At 44.6% G+C, this 20490-nt stretch overlaps 1 protein-coding gene across 2 annotated transcripts in view; it reads right to left on the bottom strand.

Moving 5' to 3' along the window:
* TEF (TEF transcription factor, PAR bZIP family member) overlaps positions 1-8353 on the bottom strand; it is a 36214-nt gene extending 27861 nt beyond the window's left edge. Inside the window, exon 1 of one of the 2 annotated variants that reach the window (XM_054988016.1) lies at positions 7782-8353. In XM_054988016.1, the coding sequence (XP_054843991.1) occupies positions 7782-7884 (103 nt within the window). In that variant the 5' untranslated portion in view covers positions 7885-8353. The remainder of the gene's footprint in view (positions 1-7781) is intronic. The other variant, XM_054988015.1, reaches the window with a different exon arrangement.
* Positions 8354-20490: the final 12137 nt, after the last annotated feature.

Below are 20490 nucleotides of genomic sequence, written 5' to 3'. Positions count from 1 at the left end.
ACATTTGATTTATATATCACCCTTCAGGACAACTTAATGCCCAGTCAGAGCGGTTTACAATGTATGTTGTTATTATCCCCACAACAAAACACCTTGTGAGGTGGGTGGGGCTGAGAGAGCTCCTAGAAGTTGCGACTGACTCAAGGTCACCCAGCTGGCTTCAAGTGGAGGAGTGGAGAATCAAACCCGAGTCCCGCGCTCTTAACCACTACACCAAACTGGCTCTCAGTTTGGCTCTTAGTATCAAAGTAATTGTCAATACTTAACTGTCCATCTTACAATTCTACTGTAATATTGAACAGAAGGCCCAGATCCAGTTTGATTATGGTGAAGACAACATCTGTGTCCCCAACCTCCAGCCTGAAACCTTTGGGCAAGTCCCTGCCAAGTGCTACACCCATTGCTGCACAAGGAATATAGCCAGACAACTGCATATCATTTGTGCCCTGCTGATATTGACCACCTTGCTATCGAGACAGGATTGTTCCCCCATCCAGTTCTTATATTCTCTTGTGCATGTTGAACAACTAACCTTGCTCATGAAGAGTCTGGAAGGGGGACCTGTGTCTGCCGCCTACCTGGCAGCTCTTGTCTTCCAATGGCCTACTCTTCCTGTCACATCACTGTTCCTTTCTCCAACCTGAACACACACAAATGCACAGATATAGGCACGCACAGACATAAAATGCCTTTGAAAGATGGGATCTTTGAAACAGATTTCTCTTGTGCCTCAAAAGATTAACTTTCATATTTTAGGTGCCCATGCTGGCATAAAATGGGACTGCAAAAGCAAGGATAGTAGATACCCAAAATAATGCCCTTTCCATCTCACAGCAACAGAACCTGTTGCTTTGCTCATTATCTCTTGGCCTCTGTCCATCTGGTACAGATTGTAATCCTCCTGATTAGTCTCTATAGCACTTCCATGTTTGCATATACATTTAAAAGTGCAATCCCATATGACCCTGCCCAGTAACAGAGAGGGCCACAATTCAGTAAGGTCCAGAGGCCCAGTGTTGGATTTGCAAAAAAGGTACATTTGCAAAAAAGTAAAATATTTTAAAGATAATTTGTTGCGATTATTTCCCATCAGTTTTACTCCAGCAGAAATATTATTGAAATAGGGTAAATTATTTTTTTAAATGTAAAGAGATTAATATCTGACACACACAATCAGTTTTTAGGCCCATTTAATTTATAACTATTTTTATTTTATTTACTTTCAATTTCTATTCCGCCCTTCCCGACTAGCAGTTCAGGGCAGATTACACTCTGTAATATATGTAAAACCTGTATACTAGACAGAGATACGGATGTATCCCCAATAAAAATCTATAAGGTGATGGGAAACATTATAAAATGGTGTCTGCCCCTGTTGTTTTTGCAAGTAATCTGATTTATCTGCTCTCTGTGATTAACCAGGAACATCTTTTAAAGTAAGATGTTTTCATTGAGCAGTATTACAGCCCTAATCCCTGAACTATGGTTCCATTACAAATAGCTACAAAAACATGAATCATTTGTAATATAGATATAGTAACAGAAGTTTCTCATGAGGACTGGAACCTTTTGCAAACATTGTATGATAATTTTGGTTATCGTCACACTCGTGAAAGACAGAAATATACTGTTGCTTTTTAAAAAAAATGTTCATAATTCACATTATATTCCTCTCTGAATGGCTCTCACAACCCCTAGGAGGAGGAGATAGAACCCCCATCTCCACTCCTCCCCCATACAAGCAACCACTTTTCTGCCATCGGAAGCTGAGCAGCACTTAATTTAATTTATTATATTTATATTCTGCCCTCCCCGCTTTCACAGGCTCACGGCTTCTTCCTACTTGCCCCTCAAGATATTAAAGACTTGTCATTCAGAAGGGGCCTAAAACATTGACTTGGCAGTGTGTACATATATTTGGAATGGCTGGAAGATATAATTTGTTTTATTGTAAACAGCTTTCAGCAATGAGGAAAAGCGCTTTAGAAATATAGTAAATAAATAAATATCAGATCTCAACATTCAGCATAATGGAAGTTGAACCACTTTGCTTCTGGGTTGATCACAGAATCAAGGATTCTGTTTTGAGAAGGACAGTCTATATATTACTGCTACACCCTACTTTTCCAGCCAGTGGGATAGATTTTATTAGGGTGGAGAGAGGTCACCTGTGAGGTTCCTACCATATGACGCTACAGGACCCATTTATGGTCTGACCCAAGTGAGATAGTAATACAGAGCTCAGCTCCATAGGTGCCATGTGTGATTCTGTGCCTATAACAAAAGGTTCTGTGCATTCTTTCTCCAAGTACTAAGCAGCTGGACATGGAAAGAGTGATAACATGAAAAGATGGTAAACTCCAAAGCTATGATTCAGGCATGATGGTCATAGAACATGGGGTAAACATTGACTTTCTGTGTTTCAGACCACACAACAATGGATGTTTTCATAAGTGAAGCTTAAATTGATATACAATACATAAGCTGGAATGTTGTCCAATGCTGATCCAACTTTGGACCTTACTGAACTGTGGCCCTCTCTTCTACTGACACAACAGGGAGAACATCTTTTAAGATACTGCTTGCTATGGCATGCATCAGGATTGTCCATTGAAACTACATCTAATTGACAAATTGTTTGTCCCATATTGACGAGACAAGAATGAATAAGATAGAATATAGAGTACTAAAATTAGACAAATGATTGTTATTATTAAAGAATATATGTCAGGAATGTAATATTTAGTTGATGTCAAGTGAGAAAGGGAATAGAGATAGCACTGTAATAGAGAAGCTTAGAAGAGAGTGAAAGTATATGTTTAATAGAATAAAATAAGTTTGAAATGAGTAGGGGGAAAAAACGGATAAGGGGTTGGAAAACTGTTGGAAGTCAACAAAAGGGGGGGAAAGGGAGGGGGTTAGAACGGGAATATTTAAAGGAAATTGATTGTAATGGATATTATAGTGATTTCTAATCCAATAAAAAAAAATTTTTTTAAAAAAAGAAACTACATCTAATCAATTTTAATAAGTCCCATTGTTTTGAGATTCCCTGGCAGAGAACCCCAATGCTCCCATTACAGAAGATCAGTTCCTAGAGACAGCATTCTGTCAAACCAGCGTAAGTCTATATGTGGCTACAGTGGATCATGACAGAACACATATTTTCCATGCAAAAGGTCCCAGGAGCTAATCCCCAGCATCTGTAATAAAACTATCAGATAGTAGGTAATGTGAAAGATCTCTACATGAGACTCTGGAGATCTGCTGCCTGCCAAAGTAGACAATGCTGAGTTTGATAGACGAGTGGTATGCCTAAGTATGGGGCTGCTTTATTGTGTTCATGTGCGTACGCCCAATTCCTATGTTTTCTGAAGTTCAGAAAAGAGAGAGAAAAAGTTATTTTGTCCAAATAACCAAGAGAGAGGTGTGTTCAGAAATACATTCCCCAGCAATACATTCTCCCGCAGTACATCCCCTAGCCATTCTGTTGTCACAGCAATACAAATCCTGTCTTTGTGGTCAGCCAGTATAGCTCTTAGAAGGCACTTAAAATCAACATATTAGACTCACGTTACATGCAGTATTAATCAAATGTATCCCTCCCTGATGTTTTTTTTTGTGTATCAAAAGCAGTGATCTTGGATGCAATCTCCAGTGGGGAAGGGGAAGCTTAGCGGGGAGGGCTGTGGTTATCGAAGGCTTGTGCTGCAGTGGAATTGTATGGTCTTGGTGGTGCTGGACTCTTTTTGATTTTGCTACTACAGACTAACAATGCAAACTCCTTTGAACCTTTACACAAGCAAACTGATCCCCACATCAAAAGGAGCGGTTTGCATCTCCATATCAAAGGAGTTGTTTACATCCCTCCTCTCCTCCTCCCCTCCCCTCTCCTCCTCTATATTTGACCAGTTTCTTTCTGCCCTCCATGCATCTGACGAAGAGAACTGTGGTTCTCGAATGCTTACGCTACAATAAAATGGGTTAGTCTTAATGGTGCTACTGGACTCTTTTTGATTTTGCTACTGCAGACTAACACGGCTAACTCCTCTGGATTTTTGCCATCAGTTTCCCACTTCTAAATCTCCCCCTCTCCAAACTGCTTTTGGCCACTGGAGGACAAGAAATGTGTACCTGTCTCTCCCCAAATCCCTCCAAGTCAAAAGTATCTTGGGAGAGCTGATTTGGATGTGGCAAAAAGGGAAGAGTTTAGGTGCTTTCCTCTCCCTCCTTCCCCCATATGCACCATTCCCCAGTTGAAGACTGAGTGGCTGCTGTGGAAAATGGACAATTCATGTCATACGTCCACTGAGCCTTAATTTGGAGCTAACCAAACATTACTTCATCTGAACTCTTTTTGTTTTTACATCACAAACATATCAATTATGCACAGCTTGTGGTGATGTGAAACTCCACCCCAGCAAGTGAGAGGCTGGATTCCAAGGGCAGGTGAGGCCTCTTTTCCCTCTCTCCATCGCTCAGAGCTCTCCCTTCTCTCCCTGTGCACCTCATGTTACCCTCCCACTTCTTTGCTTTTTTACTCGCAGGACTCCTGAACATCTTTCAATCGCCTGTCTCTTTTTTTTAATGCTCCACAGTCACCTACTTCTTTCTCTTTTTTAATGCTCCACAGGGCTGTATACATCATCTCTCAGTTACTCTCTTTTCCTTCAAGATTTGCCCAGATTCTGCCAGCTGTTTTACATCTGGGTCCTCACTTTTGGTAACAGTACAAAAGGGGTTTTCTTCCCAGCAATCTATACACTGAGGGAATCTTAGGCATCGTTGGGGGTGCCACGTAGCTGACTGGCTGGAGAAACTGGTACCAGCTCTGTTGGATGGGCCTCTGAACCCAAGGAAAAGAGAAACAACATTCTCCATTCACGACTGTCAACAGGCCTATGGCCACAGAAAGTTAGGGAGAGAGTCACAATTAACTTCGGGTCCTTACATTGCAGAAGCCTAGCCTAAACAGATGAAAAGAAAAATGTAAGGAGGTAAGGAAGCGAAATGTGGCAGAAACAAGCAGGAACAATTTGTTATAACAGATTGTAACATCTTAACAGTAATGATGGAGGTCAAGAAACAATTTGGACAGTTTTTATAAAGTGTAAACAAAATGGAATTGTGTAACTTTTTTGGATTTTTAAGGTCTGTGATTTATTTTGCAGTACCCTAGGTAAGGTGCCTGTGCCATCTAACCTAACTAAAACTGTGTTTGTCCCTGTTTGTAAATGAATGATATCAAATATTTTATCCAGCAGAGGGCAGTCATGTGTGCAGTCAGAAAATAATCCTCTGTCATGCCCCATGTAAACAGGATGCTAGACTAATCAGAAGAACTTACATGTGGGGCTTTCTCACATTCAGCACTCCATGCAAGCTGGCTCTTCAGCTGCTACGCATACAATGTCAGCAGGGTTCCTGCTTGTGCCAAGGATCTCTGACATGATAATACTGGCAAGGTAATTTGGTTTACTTTATACAAGATGCTAGATGTGTGGAACTCCATACGGGGAAGATCTTCCTCATCTAGCATCATAATGGGCCTTTATTAAGTGATTTTTTAACCTGGCTCATTTGGTTGCCTCCTAGACTGTGATGACGTGCATTGTGCCTAACTCTAGGCATATGCCGTTGCTCATAGCAGGGTTTGAGGTACAAAGTGGCAGTTCAGTAATTAGGCACAGCAGGTGCTTTCTATGAAGCCTCCCACAGAAAAAATGCACAAGGATTGATTCTGCAGATTTGCTGGGCCAGTGATGAGAGAGGTTGCTGTAGGATCTTTTAATTAAGCTTCCTCTGGGAACAGATTATTTTGACTGCCAAGCAGATTAAATAGGGCAGTGTGTTAAATCTTGGTGCACCCTTATGGTTTGCTTAGATTTGGCAGTCTGTCAGCTTCAGTTCCTTTTTTGTTTTAGCACTAGTTAGTCATGGATGGGATGTGAGAGAATACAGAGGAATATGAGGGAATTGCTTCACAACAGAACTTGTGATGTGTTTCATCTTATGCTGGATAGTGACAAGTTCAGCTCTGATGCAATAAGCCGGTATCTATGAAGCTACATGGGTCTAGAGAGGATAAGGGACTCTGTATGCCATTGGGGCTAGAGAGGAATTAGTAAAAACTTGCAGTTTGCTGCAGTTGATTTGCAGTGTTTCTCTCCTACTTTTCTCCCAGTTCCTCCAGAAAAGCGTATTAAAATTCGGGTAGGTAAGCACTCCAGTGATCTAGGTTCACAAAGCTGAGTAACGTAAATGTTCAGTAAGGGTGGAAGGCTATTTGGCTAAGAGATAGGGAGGGCTCTCTTCAAAGGTGTTGCCATGGCTTCATAATCCAAGAATCTACTTTCAGAGCAGCCAAAATAAACTACATCCAACTGAGACTAAATCATTACCCTCACAGATCTCTTGTTTTTCCTTTCAATGCGATTCCACTTACACACAAAATCATTCCCATTGGTTCTATCATTCCACAGATCCAGTTTTCAGACTAGTACTATTTGACCTGTGGCCCTAATAGTCTGTTTCTCCCCAGTTTATGGGTTCCTGAGCTACTGACTCCTGTTTCCAGATTTTCATAATGGTACCAGGGAGTTCATGGGGAAATGCCAAAGACAAAACAGCTCTCTTCATTTTAAGGAGGCAGATTATTGCCTCAAGGTTTAGCAAGGGAGGAATCAGACGATTAACAGACCATGAAGACTAACAGAATGGGGGGAAGCAGCGAAAAATATGTAAATTCTTTGTTATCCCTGTTCTCATCACTAAAGCACATAATCTGTTGAGCTTTTATGGGCATTGCCATTCCACTGGCATAGTGACAATCTCCCTGCACTTCCCCACCCATTATGTTGCACAAGTGAACATCAGCCTGGGTAAAATAACCAGGAGCACATGAACCACAATTATATTCCATCCAGAGAGCCTCTAAGAGAGCAAGTCAACAACTTCTCTCTCAGATGTACTGGCAGGCACACAACAGACTTGCTTTTTTCTAGGTTAGGTAACTCAGCCCTGCCTAGCTCCCTGCCACCCCCAGAAAGTAGGTATCAACCCCTGAACCCCTGTAATCAAATGATGTACTCTTCCCCCAGTATGATTCTAGCTTAGGAATTATAATAACCGAATAAAGGGTAGAGAACGGGCACCAACTGATGAGTTTTCCAGACTCCCTTGCAGTGCCAACCAGTGTAGCTTATGCCATCCTATCCTGGGAAGTCCCACACTGTAACGATATGATTGGTCCCTTCCTTCCAAAAAGTCCCTTCTCATAACAGGAAGGCAAAGAAGATCCAAAGAGAAGGAAGCATCCCCCGCCGCCCCCGCCACACCCCGGCTGCATTTTTTGCTTCAGCAGCATTACAAAAGCTGCTCGCTGCACCACTTCCAATATCCCGAGGGAGAAGTTGAGTTGTTCGTATTAAGATCCCCTAGACGCTGCGCTGTTGCCGTCGCTATTTAGCAGAGCAGACCGACAGCGCGTGGGAATCCGCGACAAGTGATCCCCAAGAAGAAATGCTCCAGAGCGCGTTCGGGTAGAGGGTTATCCCAACACGCGCGCCACGCATTTGTCGGGGCCATCTCTTTCCCCCCCCCCCGCCCCCGCCGAGGACATGCACGCAACGCAGAGCCGAGCAGCAACCGATGTAGGACCGCGAAGGCGCACCATTGCTTGCGGCTTTGCAATCGCAAAGGGGCAGCAGCCGCGGGCACCCGAACTTGAGAAGTAGAGAAGAAGCGTCTTTCTGGCGCGCTGCCCCTTAGGGAAAGAATACCTTTCGGATTGGCCGTCCAAGGGAACGAGTACTCCAGCAGAGACTTCAGGACTTCAGGAAAATCCATGGCAGCCGCGCCCCCAAGTGTGTGGCAGGCGGACATCGGGGGAGAGACCCGCTTGACTTCCCCGAGGAGGGCCACGTGGGTCGGCGGCTGCGCGCCCGAGCGCAAAAAGCAGACTTGGAATCACCAGGGCGGCCGCGCCAGAGATGCCCGGAGCCGGACTGCGAACCGAACGCCAGCTGGAGAAAGCGGGGAGGCTCGGGGAGGGGGCGGCCAATCAGAGGCAGCCCGGCCCCTCCGCCACGCGCCGCCCCACCAGCCGGCCAATCCGACCAGGGCTGGACTGAGCGGTCCGGAGGAGTTTGGGGAGCCCATTCAGCCGACGAGGTGCGCTTAACGGGGCCTCCTGACCGCAAGGAAGGGCGGTGTGTCGAGGCGACGCGATCCCCAGGCAGATGCTCGTTAATGTCCCTTCTACAGAGATTGGACCGGAGAGGATTCTACAGCCGGAGCCCTTCCACACGGCCTATCTTCTGCAGCACTGGGAGAGTTGGGCTGGCTTTGCAAATGGCCGGGCGTTTTAGGGAAGGCTGTACAGTTGGACGCCCCTTAATCTACTAGCTTCTTGTGCGCGGTCATGACCGATAGGATCAAAGTACTCAGTCTCAGTTTAGATGGCCCTAAATACCACCTTCATAATTCTCTTTCCGGTCAAGTGTGGGTCAAAAGCCATGCTAGTGATCTGGTTACCTAATGCAGCCTCCCTGTAAATACCACAGGGCAGAAATGAGATTTTTCTTCTACGGAACTAATTGATTTCTTTTGAACTAAAAATTATCTCTCACCTGGAGCCAGATTTGCTTCTTAGAAAATTAGTGTCTCTTCTGTCCAATGAAAATGACCCACGGTGCTGTTGGTATAGGCTTCTGTTGGTGTAGAAAAGATCAGGATGGTAAACTGGTTTCATTTTCCATGTGACAGCAACCAAAAATCTGTTGCAAGGTTTTCAGGAATCTTTCTAAACCATTTATCAAAATGGCTTGTTTTAAAAAAAATTAGAGTAGAATTCACCTACAATCTGATCCTCCATATTTATTTGGAAGAAAATCCCACTGAGTTCATAAGCAAGCATCAAATTGAAGCTGACCCGTGTGATCCTAAGCACAAGTTACACTCTTCGAAAGGTGCAGCTTTGTTTAGGATAGCATTGTTAGACTGCAATCTTGTCCACATTTACTCTTCAATGAGTAAACTCTACTGAACTCAATGAGGTCTCTGAGTAATGTACATAGGACTTAGTTCCACTCTAAGTAAACAAAAAGGGAATTCCACTATGGCAACGACAGTTCATTTGTGGTCTTCGTTTTTGCTAAATTTTGTATTCTTCATATGTCTGGGCAGTAGATTATTGAAACTTTTAAAAAAATCCTTCATTGCTGCTAATCCATTGCTCGTGGGCATTACGACTTTTAGCAGTTTATCAGATTGAGAGTACAAACAAAACCAGAGGTAGGAGGAATTGGGTAGTTTTTAAAAATTGGGTTCTAGCTCAAAGATGTGACAAACAGAATTACACTACTTCTTGAAATCAATGCACAATTTATCCAAAATAATGGTTGCCACTTTGGCAAAGCTTCTAATCTGTATAAACTCTTATTTCAAACATATTTACATAAATAAAACTCTTAGTATACAAGGACATCACCTACACAGCCTCTGAGCTTTTTGGGAAAAGGGCAGAATAAAAATGTAATGGATAGCTATATTTTACCACTATTGGTAGTAAATTAGATCCTGTGCTCTACTTTATCCAAAAGTTAAGACAAATAGATTGCTTTCTGGATAATTTAATACATTGTTATCACAAATAATACATGTTGGATGGATTTTATATCATTTGTTGTTATTTTGCAAAATTTATTTTGCACAATTGTGTATTACTTATATTGAATTATGAATTCTTGATGTATTTTTCTATCACTTTTATGGTGAACATAAGTTGGGCATATTCACCTTTCTGTGTTTCTAGCAAAAGCACAAGTTAAATCTGTATATGTGAAAGACAAGAAAAACAAGGACCAAGCAAGAAAATATAAATACATGTATTGCAATGTGAAATAATAAAAGTTGTTGCAGAATCTGTGGTATCAACGATTAATCAGGCATTTTGGAACAGCCTACAGTAGATGCAATGTTTATAAATAACTTAATTTAATTCTGCATCATAAGAGATTTGATTAAATTCCATGGACTAAAACTAATGTGCCCTAGCTGACAAAAACGCTATCTGAAAGAAGATTAATTCTGTTTGTTAGAGTGGTTCTTGCTGTAGACCAATAAAGTGCAGTCTTAAACAGAATGACAGTATAACTCTTCATGCTAGAGCTCAGGAAAAATTATCACAGCAATATCCTAAGAATATAATTGTTGGTGCAATTTTCTCTTTATTTGTAAGAACTGACTGGATGTAAAGCTATCAATAAAGTGCTTTACACGACAGCTGTCATAATAAAGAATGGAATCAGTATGCATAGATGTAAAATATGCTTTAACATAGCAAGTAGTGTCACATTTGTGTATAACAACTGCACTTCTATACCGCTCTTCTAGACAGATTAGTGTCCTACCCAGAATGGTGTTAGTGTTATTATTATTCCCACAATACAGCTGGAGAGCTGGGACTGTGAGGAGTGGCTTACCCAAGGCCACCTATTGAGCTCATGGCAGTAGAGGGATTTGAACCAGTAGAGTGCTGAATCACAGCCAAACCACTTAACCACTGTGCTAGAGCATAATCTGAAGAAGTGAGCAGTGATTCATTTATGATGGAATAAATTTTGTTAGAGTCTGAGGTGCCACTAGACTCCATTATTATGACATGAATTGTGTGTTCACTAACAGAACTGATTCACTAAAAAAAATCAGGAACCTAGATGTTTTATGAAATGACCATAAAATGGTATCAACATATCATCCAGAGTCTATATAATACTTAGTGCACTTGGTGCTACCAGATTACTTATAGGTACAATCTATTAATCCAGTAATAACATTGCTACCTAAATGAAAACTTTTTTGTGCAATATAACAACTAACCAATAAAAAAATAAGTTAATGAGTAGATCAAATGTTAAATGGGTAATCAAACCTCATTATGAACGGATGTATGAAGGGAAAACATCTAGAATTATGAAACAATATGTAGTCAGTTGACTGAATTAATTGTTTAGGATCACAGATACAGCTTGGCTGTCAAATGGTTCAAGGGGGAAAAATACAAATATGGTACTAAAGGTTCCACTCTGATCCAGAATGAGCTGCTACAGACCTCTTTGGTCGAGGAAAACCTGCGTTATGGAAGTCTTCTCCGGTAGTTCCTGTTCTGCACACCTTTTTTGCTTATGCCTGTATGTCTGCAAGTTTTTTACTATTAAGTTATAATGGCTTGAGACTAAAGCCCCCCTAAAGACTTGAGACTGAGAAACAAATAAGCTTTCAATTTGGGGGCGGGGGAGAAAACTTTGCAGGTATAATAACGACTATTCCATAGCAATGTTGCAGGTAAAGTTGCAGACAAGTTCCAGCACTAATTTAAAAACAAACAAACACCTTAGTACTCTTTTTATTCATAGCCCACTGTTTTGTATAAAATACTTCATTCTTTTTTAATCTAACAACTTTTGCCAGAGAGGATAAAGTGAAAAAATGGCGATACTGAAAGCAAGCACCATAAAATTTCATGGCACAATGGGGATTTGAACTTGGATCTCCTAGCATTTAATATGTCCAAAACCAATACATCCCTTGGCTGTCTTAGCAGACTATCTTTTAGTTGTCTTGGACTCCACATATTTCACATCATGCACCAATAGCTCAAATGCAGCTGTTTGGGGTGGAAGAGAATAAAAGCTTTTTAAAAATGGTATTGTACTCATCTCCAAATTAATGCCAGACTAACACAACAAAGAGACGCTAAATGCTGTTGTTTTGAAATATAAAAAGCTGAAAACATGAGGGGAAAGGATATTCAGATGGCACCCAGGAGGCTGAATCTCATCTGAGTAGATATATGTACAGGATGGAGTAACTAAAACCAGTTAATACAAAAATGATGTCATGCTGTGATGCATAGTTGTTTGATACACCTGGGCAGGGTTTAAAACATAAGGCTGAAACCAGCAAGCTTCTTACCACAAACTGAATTATGTACAAAATATACAAACATCTGAGATCATATCCCAAAAGATTCAGTATGGCAGAAGTTATTACAAAAAGGACTCCATACCCTTTGCCATCTGCTTTCCCTCCCCTTGACTTACTTGATTTATATTCCACTCCATCCTTTTAAGCTCTAAAAGGCTTACATCAATATTTTTAAGCCCCCAAAACGGAGTTGACCTAAAAGTTCTATGAATGCCTCCAAAGTAACTATTGTCTTACAGCTGACTCCTGAGAGTGTGTGCAGCTCGTAGTTATTATGCATGCTTCTGCTGGGAAGAAAACAGCCTCCCATTAGTTCTCAGTCCTCTGGCCAGTGGCTGGAGACAGACTGTCCTTCCCTTCCTGCTTGGCAACCTACCATGCCACTGACAGCTGAGCAGAGTTGCCCCAGAAGGGAGGGGATGCAACCTGAAGTGATCCTGGGAGGGTTCTTGTTAGGGAATTTCCCTCTACAGTGCCAAATGGCAGGGGGACCCTTCCCTCTAAGGTTCGGATCTCATAGTGCAAAGAAACCCTCAAGGCAAAGCAACTAGCAAAATACAACAAGGTTTATTAGGATGGCCACCCAATGCAAACCAGAGAGGCAAGAATGCATAAATGAGGCCATTCCAGCTTCAGCTTTTACGCAGTACAAAATGATAAGCATCATCAGTCCACATGTCACAGTGTCGTAAGTCTGAGGTCACTAACAGATAGCAGGTCTTAGAATGCTACAGCTGTACGTTATGTAATATATATCAACATTGGTCAAGCAAAAGAACAGAACACGTGTCGGCAACTTAGATATATCAGTAGGGCTAGGTATATCCCTATCTGGTATTGTACTTGTTACCAGACACCAAGGAGAAAAGACGCTTGGTCACCACAAGGGCAATATTATATATCAAAAAGGGAGCATTTAATATTCCCTAACAGTTCTCCAAGTTCTTCACTTGACATATGAAGCCACAAGTTTGAGTGCTGTGTAGAACGCGGTTGCAAGAATGTCACATGTGCCTGTCAACAGTGCTTGTGTCATCCAAGGTAAGGAGCATGAACTGCTTCCCGTGTCCCACCACCTTGTAGTTGCATTTATCTTCAAAATTCCAAAAAAAATTCCCCCCAAAAAGCTCTGTACTTTCCCCAATGTGCTTACAAATGGCTCCTACACTCACCAGCCACATAGCTTTTCAAAAGGCCTTTTTGTGACCCTGTACACTGGTGTACTTTTTCACATTCCTCGCTGGCTGCACGCTCATCTGCTGTGCAGTGCTAAAGCACTCAGCCAGCCCTGTTTAGAAAAGAGAGCTGTGAATAACAGCCCAACGTTAGCTGCGGCAGCCAAGCTACCAGCTCCTTGGCAACAAAGCTCCTCATCCTTCCTTACATGGGGACAGGAGATCATACAGCTGACACTTGATTGGAGGGAGTATGAGTTGAGCGCTAAAAGGAAACCCCATTTTAATCACCTGGAAAAGCTTCCAAGTCCTCAGCCGTAAGCTCTGCAAAACAGCAAACACGTGAAAACAAGTAGCATGATCTATAAATGAAAATTTGATACAGTGAAGTGCTGTCAGTTCTTTTACGTACGTCAGTAAACGTAAAATTTGCTACGCAAATAATTTGCTAAGCAATTGCGTAGAATAGCACCAGAGACTGAGGACTTATCAATAAATAATGAAACTAGAGAAGGGGACGACAATATCCCTGAAGGGCCAGGCTTCCTGCAACCTATGGCCATAGCCTTGCTCCTAAACTGAAATGCTTAATTACATTTTCAATGATCACTTCCTCTTCATGTTTATGCACGTTACCATTCTTCACAAGTAGCGCTTTTCCAGCACTGTATGTCACCAGTGCCATACTTCCTTCAGCTAATGCAGTTGAAGACACTCCCACAGCTGCCTGCCCCAGATGCTGGTCCATATTGCTGTGCAGCAAGACTCAGATGCAATCCATCTTCTGACTGCTCTCATGGTTTGTTTTTCAGCAAACGCAGACGGATGGCATATGGACATGTAACCGTTCAGTAACTCATGGCTTGGGAGGCATGGCCATGGGAGGGGTGTATGCTTATGCTGTGAAACAGAGAGGGAGATATGAGGTTCATCCGCTGTCTGATACTCACCTAAGGGCTATAGAAAGCCCTTCGATCTTGATGTGGTTTATCTGTAACAAATAGGACTGCACGGCTCCATGTTCTATTACTAGAAGAGCATATAGGCCTGGTATGTTTGACTGAGACTATGATGGATGATTCTGGTAATCCTGTATTATATCAGCTAAGAAAAAGCTTCATAGTGACACTGGACAAGCTTCCCTTAAGGCTGTTTCATTAACGACCGTGTGTGTGTGTGTGAGAGAGAGAGAAGGCAATGGCCATGCTGCCATCGAGGTCCACAGTCACATCCTTTTCTTTACTGCAAAGTCCCCCCTTCCCTTTTCATCGTCATAGTATGTTAGGCCTTGGCAGTGGTGGAAAGTACCATCAAGTGATAGCTGACTTATGGCAACCCCTGCTGGGGTTTTCTAGGCAAGAGACTAACAGAGATGATTTGCCATTGCCTGCCTCTGCAATCAAGGTCTTCTTTGGAGGTCTCCCATGCAATTACTAACCAGGGCTGACCCTACTTATCTTACAAGATCTGAGGAGATAGGGCTTGCTTGGACTGCCCAAATTAGGGTATGTTAGGCCTTAGAGTTTTTATCGCCTTAGACAGTTTTTTTTCATATGCATTGTTTTCCAGTTCTGTAATCCTAGCCCTGCTGCATTGTTTATTGAGGTCTCTTCTGTTTGAATAGCTTTTCATATGTTGTAATCTGCCTTGAGTCTCTGTGAGAAAGGCAGCCTATAAATGGAAGAGAAAGGGAGGGGTGAAATCAAGTACAAAAGACCTGCTTGTTAACAGTGATTAAAGAGAGATTTCCATACACAGAGAAAAAAGCCATTCCCCAAATATGTGAATGAGGAAAAAATGCTCAGTAGAAAAATTGAAACTGTACTTCAGAGAACGGCCCCTTGAGCACTTACCGTGAAGGGTCCTTCTCCTCTGAGGTCAGGAGGACATCTGTGGGTGTTTCCCACCATCCATTTGGGGAGGCAGGAAGTTGAAACTTCTTCCTCTTCCTTAGTAGGTGGGATCATCCCTTTCACTTTCAGTTTGGGTGACTCCCAAAAGCAGTGTCTACACCTGTACAAGGAAACCTAGACTATATATGTAACTGCAAACTGTTCCCAACTGTAATAACAAAGGAACAACAACATGTAAGGAGAAATAGAGAAAATCGAACAAACAGAAAGATCAGGCAGAAGAGGCAGTAGTGAAGATCTCGGGAGGGCACGATGTCCTCCTGACCTCAGAGGAGAAGGACCCTTCACGGCAAGTGCCCAAGGGGCTGTTCTCCCTCTGAGGCAGGAGGACATCTGTGGGAACTCCCAAAGCAGTTCTCTATGTCTCGGGTGGGATGAGATCTTCATCTGGTACGACGTGCTGAAGCACTCTTCTGCCAAACGCTGCGTCTGAAGAGGCATAGGTATGTAAATGGTAGTGCCTCACGAAGGAAGAAAGCAAGGACCACGTAGCCGCTCAACAGATGTCCTCTACTGACGCATTCCTGCGAAGAGCTGTGTTAGTCGCGGTGCTCCGCGTCGAATGGGCGGAAACTCCTGACGGTACTGGGAGTTTCTGAGCCTTGTAAGCTTCTCTAATACAAGTAGTAATGGAATACACGATAGCTGACGATGACATGCGCTGGCCAATTCGTGGCGGGGAAACGTTGATGAGTAGCACATCTGTCTGACGAATCCCTTCCGTTCTGACAAGGTAGGCTTTTAAGGCCCTCCTAACGTCTAGCGTATGCCAGTCCCATTCCCTTGGATGTCTCGGATCTGGGCAAAAGGAAGGCAAGACGATCTCCTGTGCCCTGTGGAATCTAGAATACACCTTAGGTAAGAAGATCGGGTCCGTTCTCAATACGACCTTGTCCCTGTGGAAGACGCACAGGTCTGGCCTAGTGGAGAGGGCTCCTAGTCCCGAGACACGTCGTGCTGATGTTATCGCGATGAGAAAAATCACCTTGAACCTCAGCCATCTTAAGGGTACCGATCGTACGGGTTCGAACGGGGGCTTGGTAAGGGCAGACAGAACCACGTGGAGTCGCCACGTAGGGAAACGATGGATTGTCGGGGGACTCAGCATAGACGCTCCCCATAGGAAGCGCTGAATGAGTGGATGACCAGCTAAGGGTTCCCGCTCCACAGTAGGGGTGATTGAGCCGATGGCCGCTATCTGCTTCCTTAGGGTGGCTGGTTTGAGACCTCTATCCAGCCCCTCTTGAAGAAACCCTAGGATGCTCCCTAGGTCCGGTTCTAGCGGGGCTATGCTTTTTCTTCTGCACCATTGGGTAAAGTCTTTCCAGGTAACATCGTATATCCTGATAGTCGACTTTTTCCTAGCAGCTAGTATAGCGTCAATAATTTTTGGTGAGTATCCTCTCAATTGAAGACGCTGCCGCTCAATCGCCAGCCTGCCAAGGCCAGCCAGTCGGGACGTGGATGCCAGATTGGTCCCTGATGTAGGAGGTCTGGTTGGACTGGAAGACGGATGGGCGGTTTGGTGGACATTGATTGTAGTGTCGAAAACCAAGGTCTCCTGGGCCACCACGGTGCTACTAGAATCATCTCCGCCTCTTGTTCTTGCACCCTCCTGAGTAGTCGGGATAGTTGGAAGAGGTGGAAAGGCATACAGAAGCCCTGGCGGCCACCGTGATGTCAGTGCATCGGTGTCCTCCGCCCCTGCATGGAAGAACATAGTGAAGAATCTTGGAAGCTGGTGATTCAGGTGAATGGCAAATAGGTCCACCACCGGGGCTCCGAAGTGGTCTACCAGGAGGAGGAAGACTTTCCTGTTGAGGGACCACTCCCCTGGATGAAGGTGTTGTCAACTCAGTCTGCTTGAACATTGAGGGCACCTCTGACATGTTCGGCTTGGATGGATAGGAGATGGTTCTCTGCCCAGCTGAGTATCTTGTATGCTTCCTGCTGTAGCCTGGAGGATCTGGTCCCTCCTTGCTTGTTGATGTAGCATTTGGCTACAATATTGTCTGTGCAGATCAGGACGTGACACTGAAGGATCTGATGCCTGAAATGAGTTAGAGCAAGGAAGATGGCCCTCATTTCTAGAACGTTTATTGGAAGCAGACTTTCCCTCGTGGACCAGCGTCCCTGGGCTGGGGACCCGTTCAGGGTGGCCCCCCAGCCTGCCAGACTTGCGTCCGTAAAAATCTGGAGTGGTTGAGAAGAAAGGAAACTTTTCCCCTGCTATAGATTGCTCTCTATAGACCACCAGTGTAGGCTGTCCTTGACCACCGGTGACACATAAATCTTGATGTTTTGCCTCCGTGCGATTTGCAGCTGAAGGGGTCTGAGCGGGACTGTAGGGGTTTGAAGTGAAAATGACCCCAGTAAACAGCCTCCGCATTCGCTACCAGAAGGCCCAAGAGCTTGGACAGTTCCATAAGACCAGAGTGGCGTTGTCTGATGACTGTTGACAATAGGCTCCTGGTTTTGAGAGACTTCTCTTTGGGTAGGAAGAAGCACCCTTTCCTGGTGTCTATGATTAGCCCCAGGTGCTCCAGACTCTGGGATGGAAGCAGGGAACATTTCTTTGTGTTTATCAAGAATCCATGTCTCTCTAGGAAGGTGGTGCTCCGAATTGAAGACTCTCTGGTATCTGCCCTTATCAGCAGGTCGTCCAGGTATGGATGCAGGTGGAATCCCATTTCCCGGAGTCTGACAACGAGGATCACCAGAAGTTTGGTGAAGACTCCTGGGGCCATGGACAGTCCGAAGGGCATTGCCCGGAATTGAAAATGGTTGTTTCCCACACAGAATCGGAGGAACTGTCTGCGGGAGGAGATGATCGGTACGTGAAGGTGCGCTTCCATCAGGTCTATAGAGGTTAGAAATTCCCCCAGGAGAAGGGCCTCTGCTATCGACCGAAGGGTTTCCATTCTGAAATGACGAAGCCTGATGAAATGATTTACGTACTTCAGATCTAGGATCGATCGCCAGTCCCCATTCCTCTTGGGAACAGTGAAAAATATTGAGTAGACTCCCCTGCCTTGTTCGTTGATGGGAACTGGTTCCACTGCGTGGATTTCCACAAGGTGTTGTATGGCTTTTAGGGTAATTTCCCTTCTGTGAGGATCCTTCTTGAGTGGAGACTTGAGGAACCGCTCTGATGGAAAGGAGGTGAATTCTATGGAATAGCCTTCGGACACTACTTCTCTGGACCATTCGTCTGCCTGAGACTCCCTCCAAGCCTCCTGAAATAGTAGTCATCCACCCACTGGAGCCTGGAGCAAGTCAGGGCTTCTGTCCCTTGCATCAAACCTGTTGACTGGAGTGGTCGATTGTCTGTGGTTCCTGGGTTGGAAGGGACCTTTTTGAGACTGTGTTTGCTGGGAGCTCCAGGAACGCTTGGAATCCTGGCGTGCTCTAGGTAGAGTACGATGAGAGCGAAAGGGTTGAGGGTTGAAAAACCTCCTTTCCGTGCGCTTCAGCAATTTTGGCATGGCCTTTTTATCATCTTTGGTATCAACCAGGATCTTCTCGAGTTGGTCTCCAAACAGCTTCCCCCCTTGGAAGGGGTATGCCATCAAAATGATCTTTGCTTGAAGATCTGCTTGCCAGGCCCGGAGCCACAATAATCGTCTGGCTGCCGTAGATGGAGCCATAGCTCTGGATACAAATGATAAGGAGTCTAGGGTGGCATCCGCCATGAAGGCGCTTGCCTTCAAAATCTTGTTGGCTCCTTTGAGGAGTCGCTTGTTATTCTCCGGGAGCAGCTGGATTAGCCACCTGGTCCAGATGACTGCTGCGCGGGATACGATTGACGAAACGGCCGAAGCCTTGATGGCTACCGACATAGCTTCATGCACCCTCCTTAGAGATACATCGCCTCTTTTGTCTAGGGCATCTCGGATGGACCCTTGACCATCTTCGGAAAGCAGACCCTGCAACTGCAGCGCCTCTACTGGAGCATCAATCGCTGGCACCTGCAAAAGCTCATTAGCAAAACTGGGTAGGTTATACAGCTTTTTAAGAGTATTGGGGCAGTGCTTGCAGGCTGCAGGCAAGGCCCATTCTGCTTTGAACCGACGCTCAAAAAATTCTGGGAAAGGGAATGCTTTAGCTCTTTCCTCCTCTCTAGGAAAAAATTCCCTGTTTCCCTTGGGTCTGCCCTTGCCCCCCCCCCAGCTTTGGGTTCATCCTCCTCTCCTGGTTTGATCTCTTGGAGGTCTAGGGCTGCCAGGGTCTTGGTCAAGAGATACTGATAGTCCTCAGCCTGGAATAGTCTATTGGACTGATCAGTGTTGGGGGTCTCCTCCTCCTGATCGTCCTCTGGCAGAAATTCTCCTGCATCAGAGTCCTCACTGGAAGAGGCCCCTCCCTCTGCCCACCTTGTTGACTTGTCCAGCTGTGCCAGCTGTGTGTTTTTGAGCCGCTTTAGTGGGCCACGGGCCTCCTTTGCCTCGACCCCCTTGAGAAGAAACCAGCCCTGATGTGGAAGGGCCAGACTCAGAAGATGGGTCCCCGCTGCAGAGGGATAGAATATCCTCTCGCATCGATTGTCTGATGGCTGCCAAGACTTCAGGGGAAAGAACAGGATGAGGGGCACTTACGCAGGCTTCCTGAGCTGGGTGACTGGAGCTCTGCGTGCTGGAATTGTCTAAATGAGTTGCTTCCCCCCGCCAGGAGATTGGCAAGTATGTCATTGCTTGATGGTGGGAAGATCGCGGCTGCGGCTTGCTTTCCCGCCAAAACTGAGCTCCGACCGGCAGCGCTGCTTTGAGCCAGCTGGCCGTTGCACGCTTTACTCACGGGCGCCCTCTTAGAAAGCTGGGGCCGTTTGGAGGGTCGATCTTCCTGTTCTGCTGCTGCTGGTGAGCCAGGGAGCCGATTGGCCCGAAAGGACTCGTTGGCACCGGCAGGGACTGTTCCCACCGTCAGAAGGACAGCTCCTTGGGAACAGCCCGGGACCCTCTCCAAGAAACTCTCCTCCAAGTCAAATGACTCCCATGGATCCATGCTTCCTCCTCTGCTGTCACTCTCTAAAGTCTATTTTTTTTTCTTGCAAAGGAAGAAAAAGGGTAGAGGGAGACAAGAGGAAGAAAAAAGGTGGATGGAGAAAGGTAGATTAGAAGAGAAAGACAAATCAGAAGTGAAGAGATAGCTAAGCTAGCCTAAGAACAACTGCTCTCCCCAGAGGCAGGAAAAGAACTGAAAGTGAAAGAGATGATTCCACCTACTAAGGAAGAGGAAGAAGTTTCAACTTCCTTTCTCCCAAATGGATGGTGGGAAACACCCACAGATGTCCTCCTGCCTCAGAGGGAGAATTACTCTACTCGTAGGAGACATAAAGCACTCAAGAAGACTGAAACACAATTGTAAATTCATCTTCTGCCAGAATGATTAATTTAAAAAGTTGCTGTGCATTGCCA

This window comes from Eublepharis macularius, chromosome 9 (genome assembly GCF_028583425.1).
Source record: "Eublepharis macularius isolate TG4126 chromosome 9, MPM_Emac_v1.0, whole genome shotgun sequence".
NCBI classification, from domain to species: Eukaryota; Metazoa; Chordata; class Lepidosauria; order Squamata; family Eublepharidae; genus Eublepharis; species Eublepharis macularius.
This window is presented reverse-complemented; position numbering and strand designations above follow the sequence as displayed.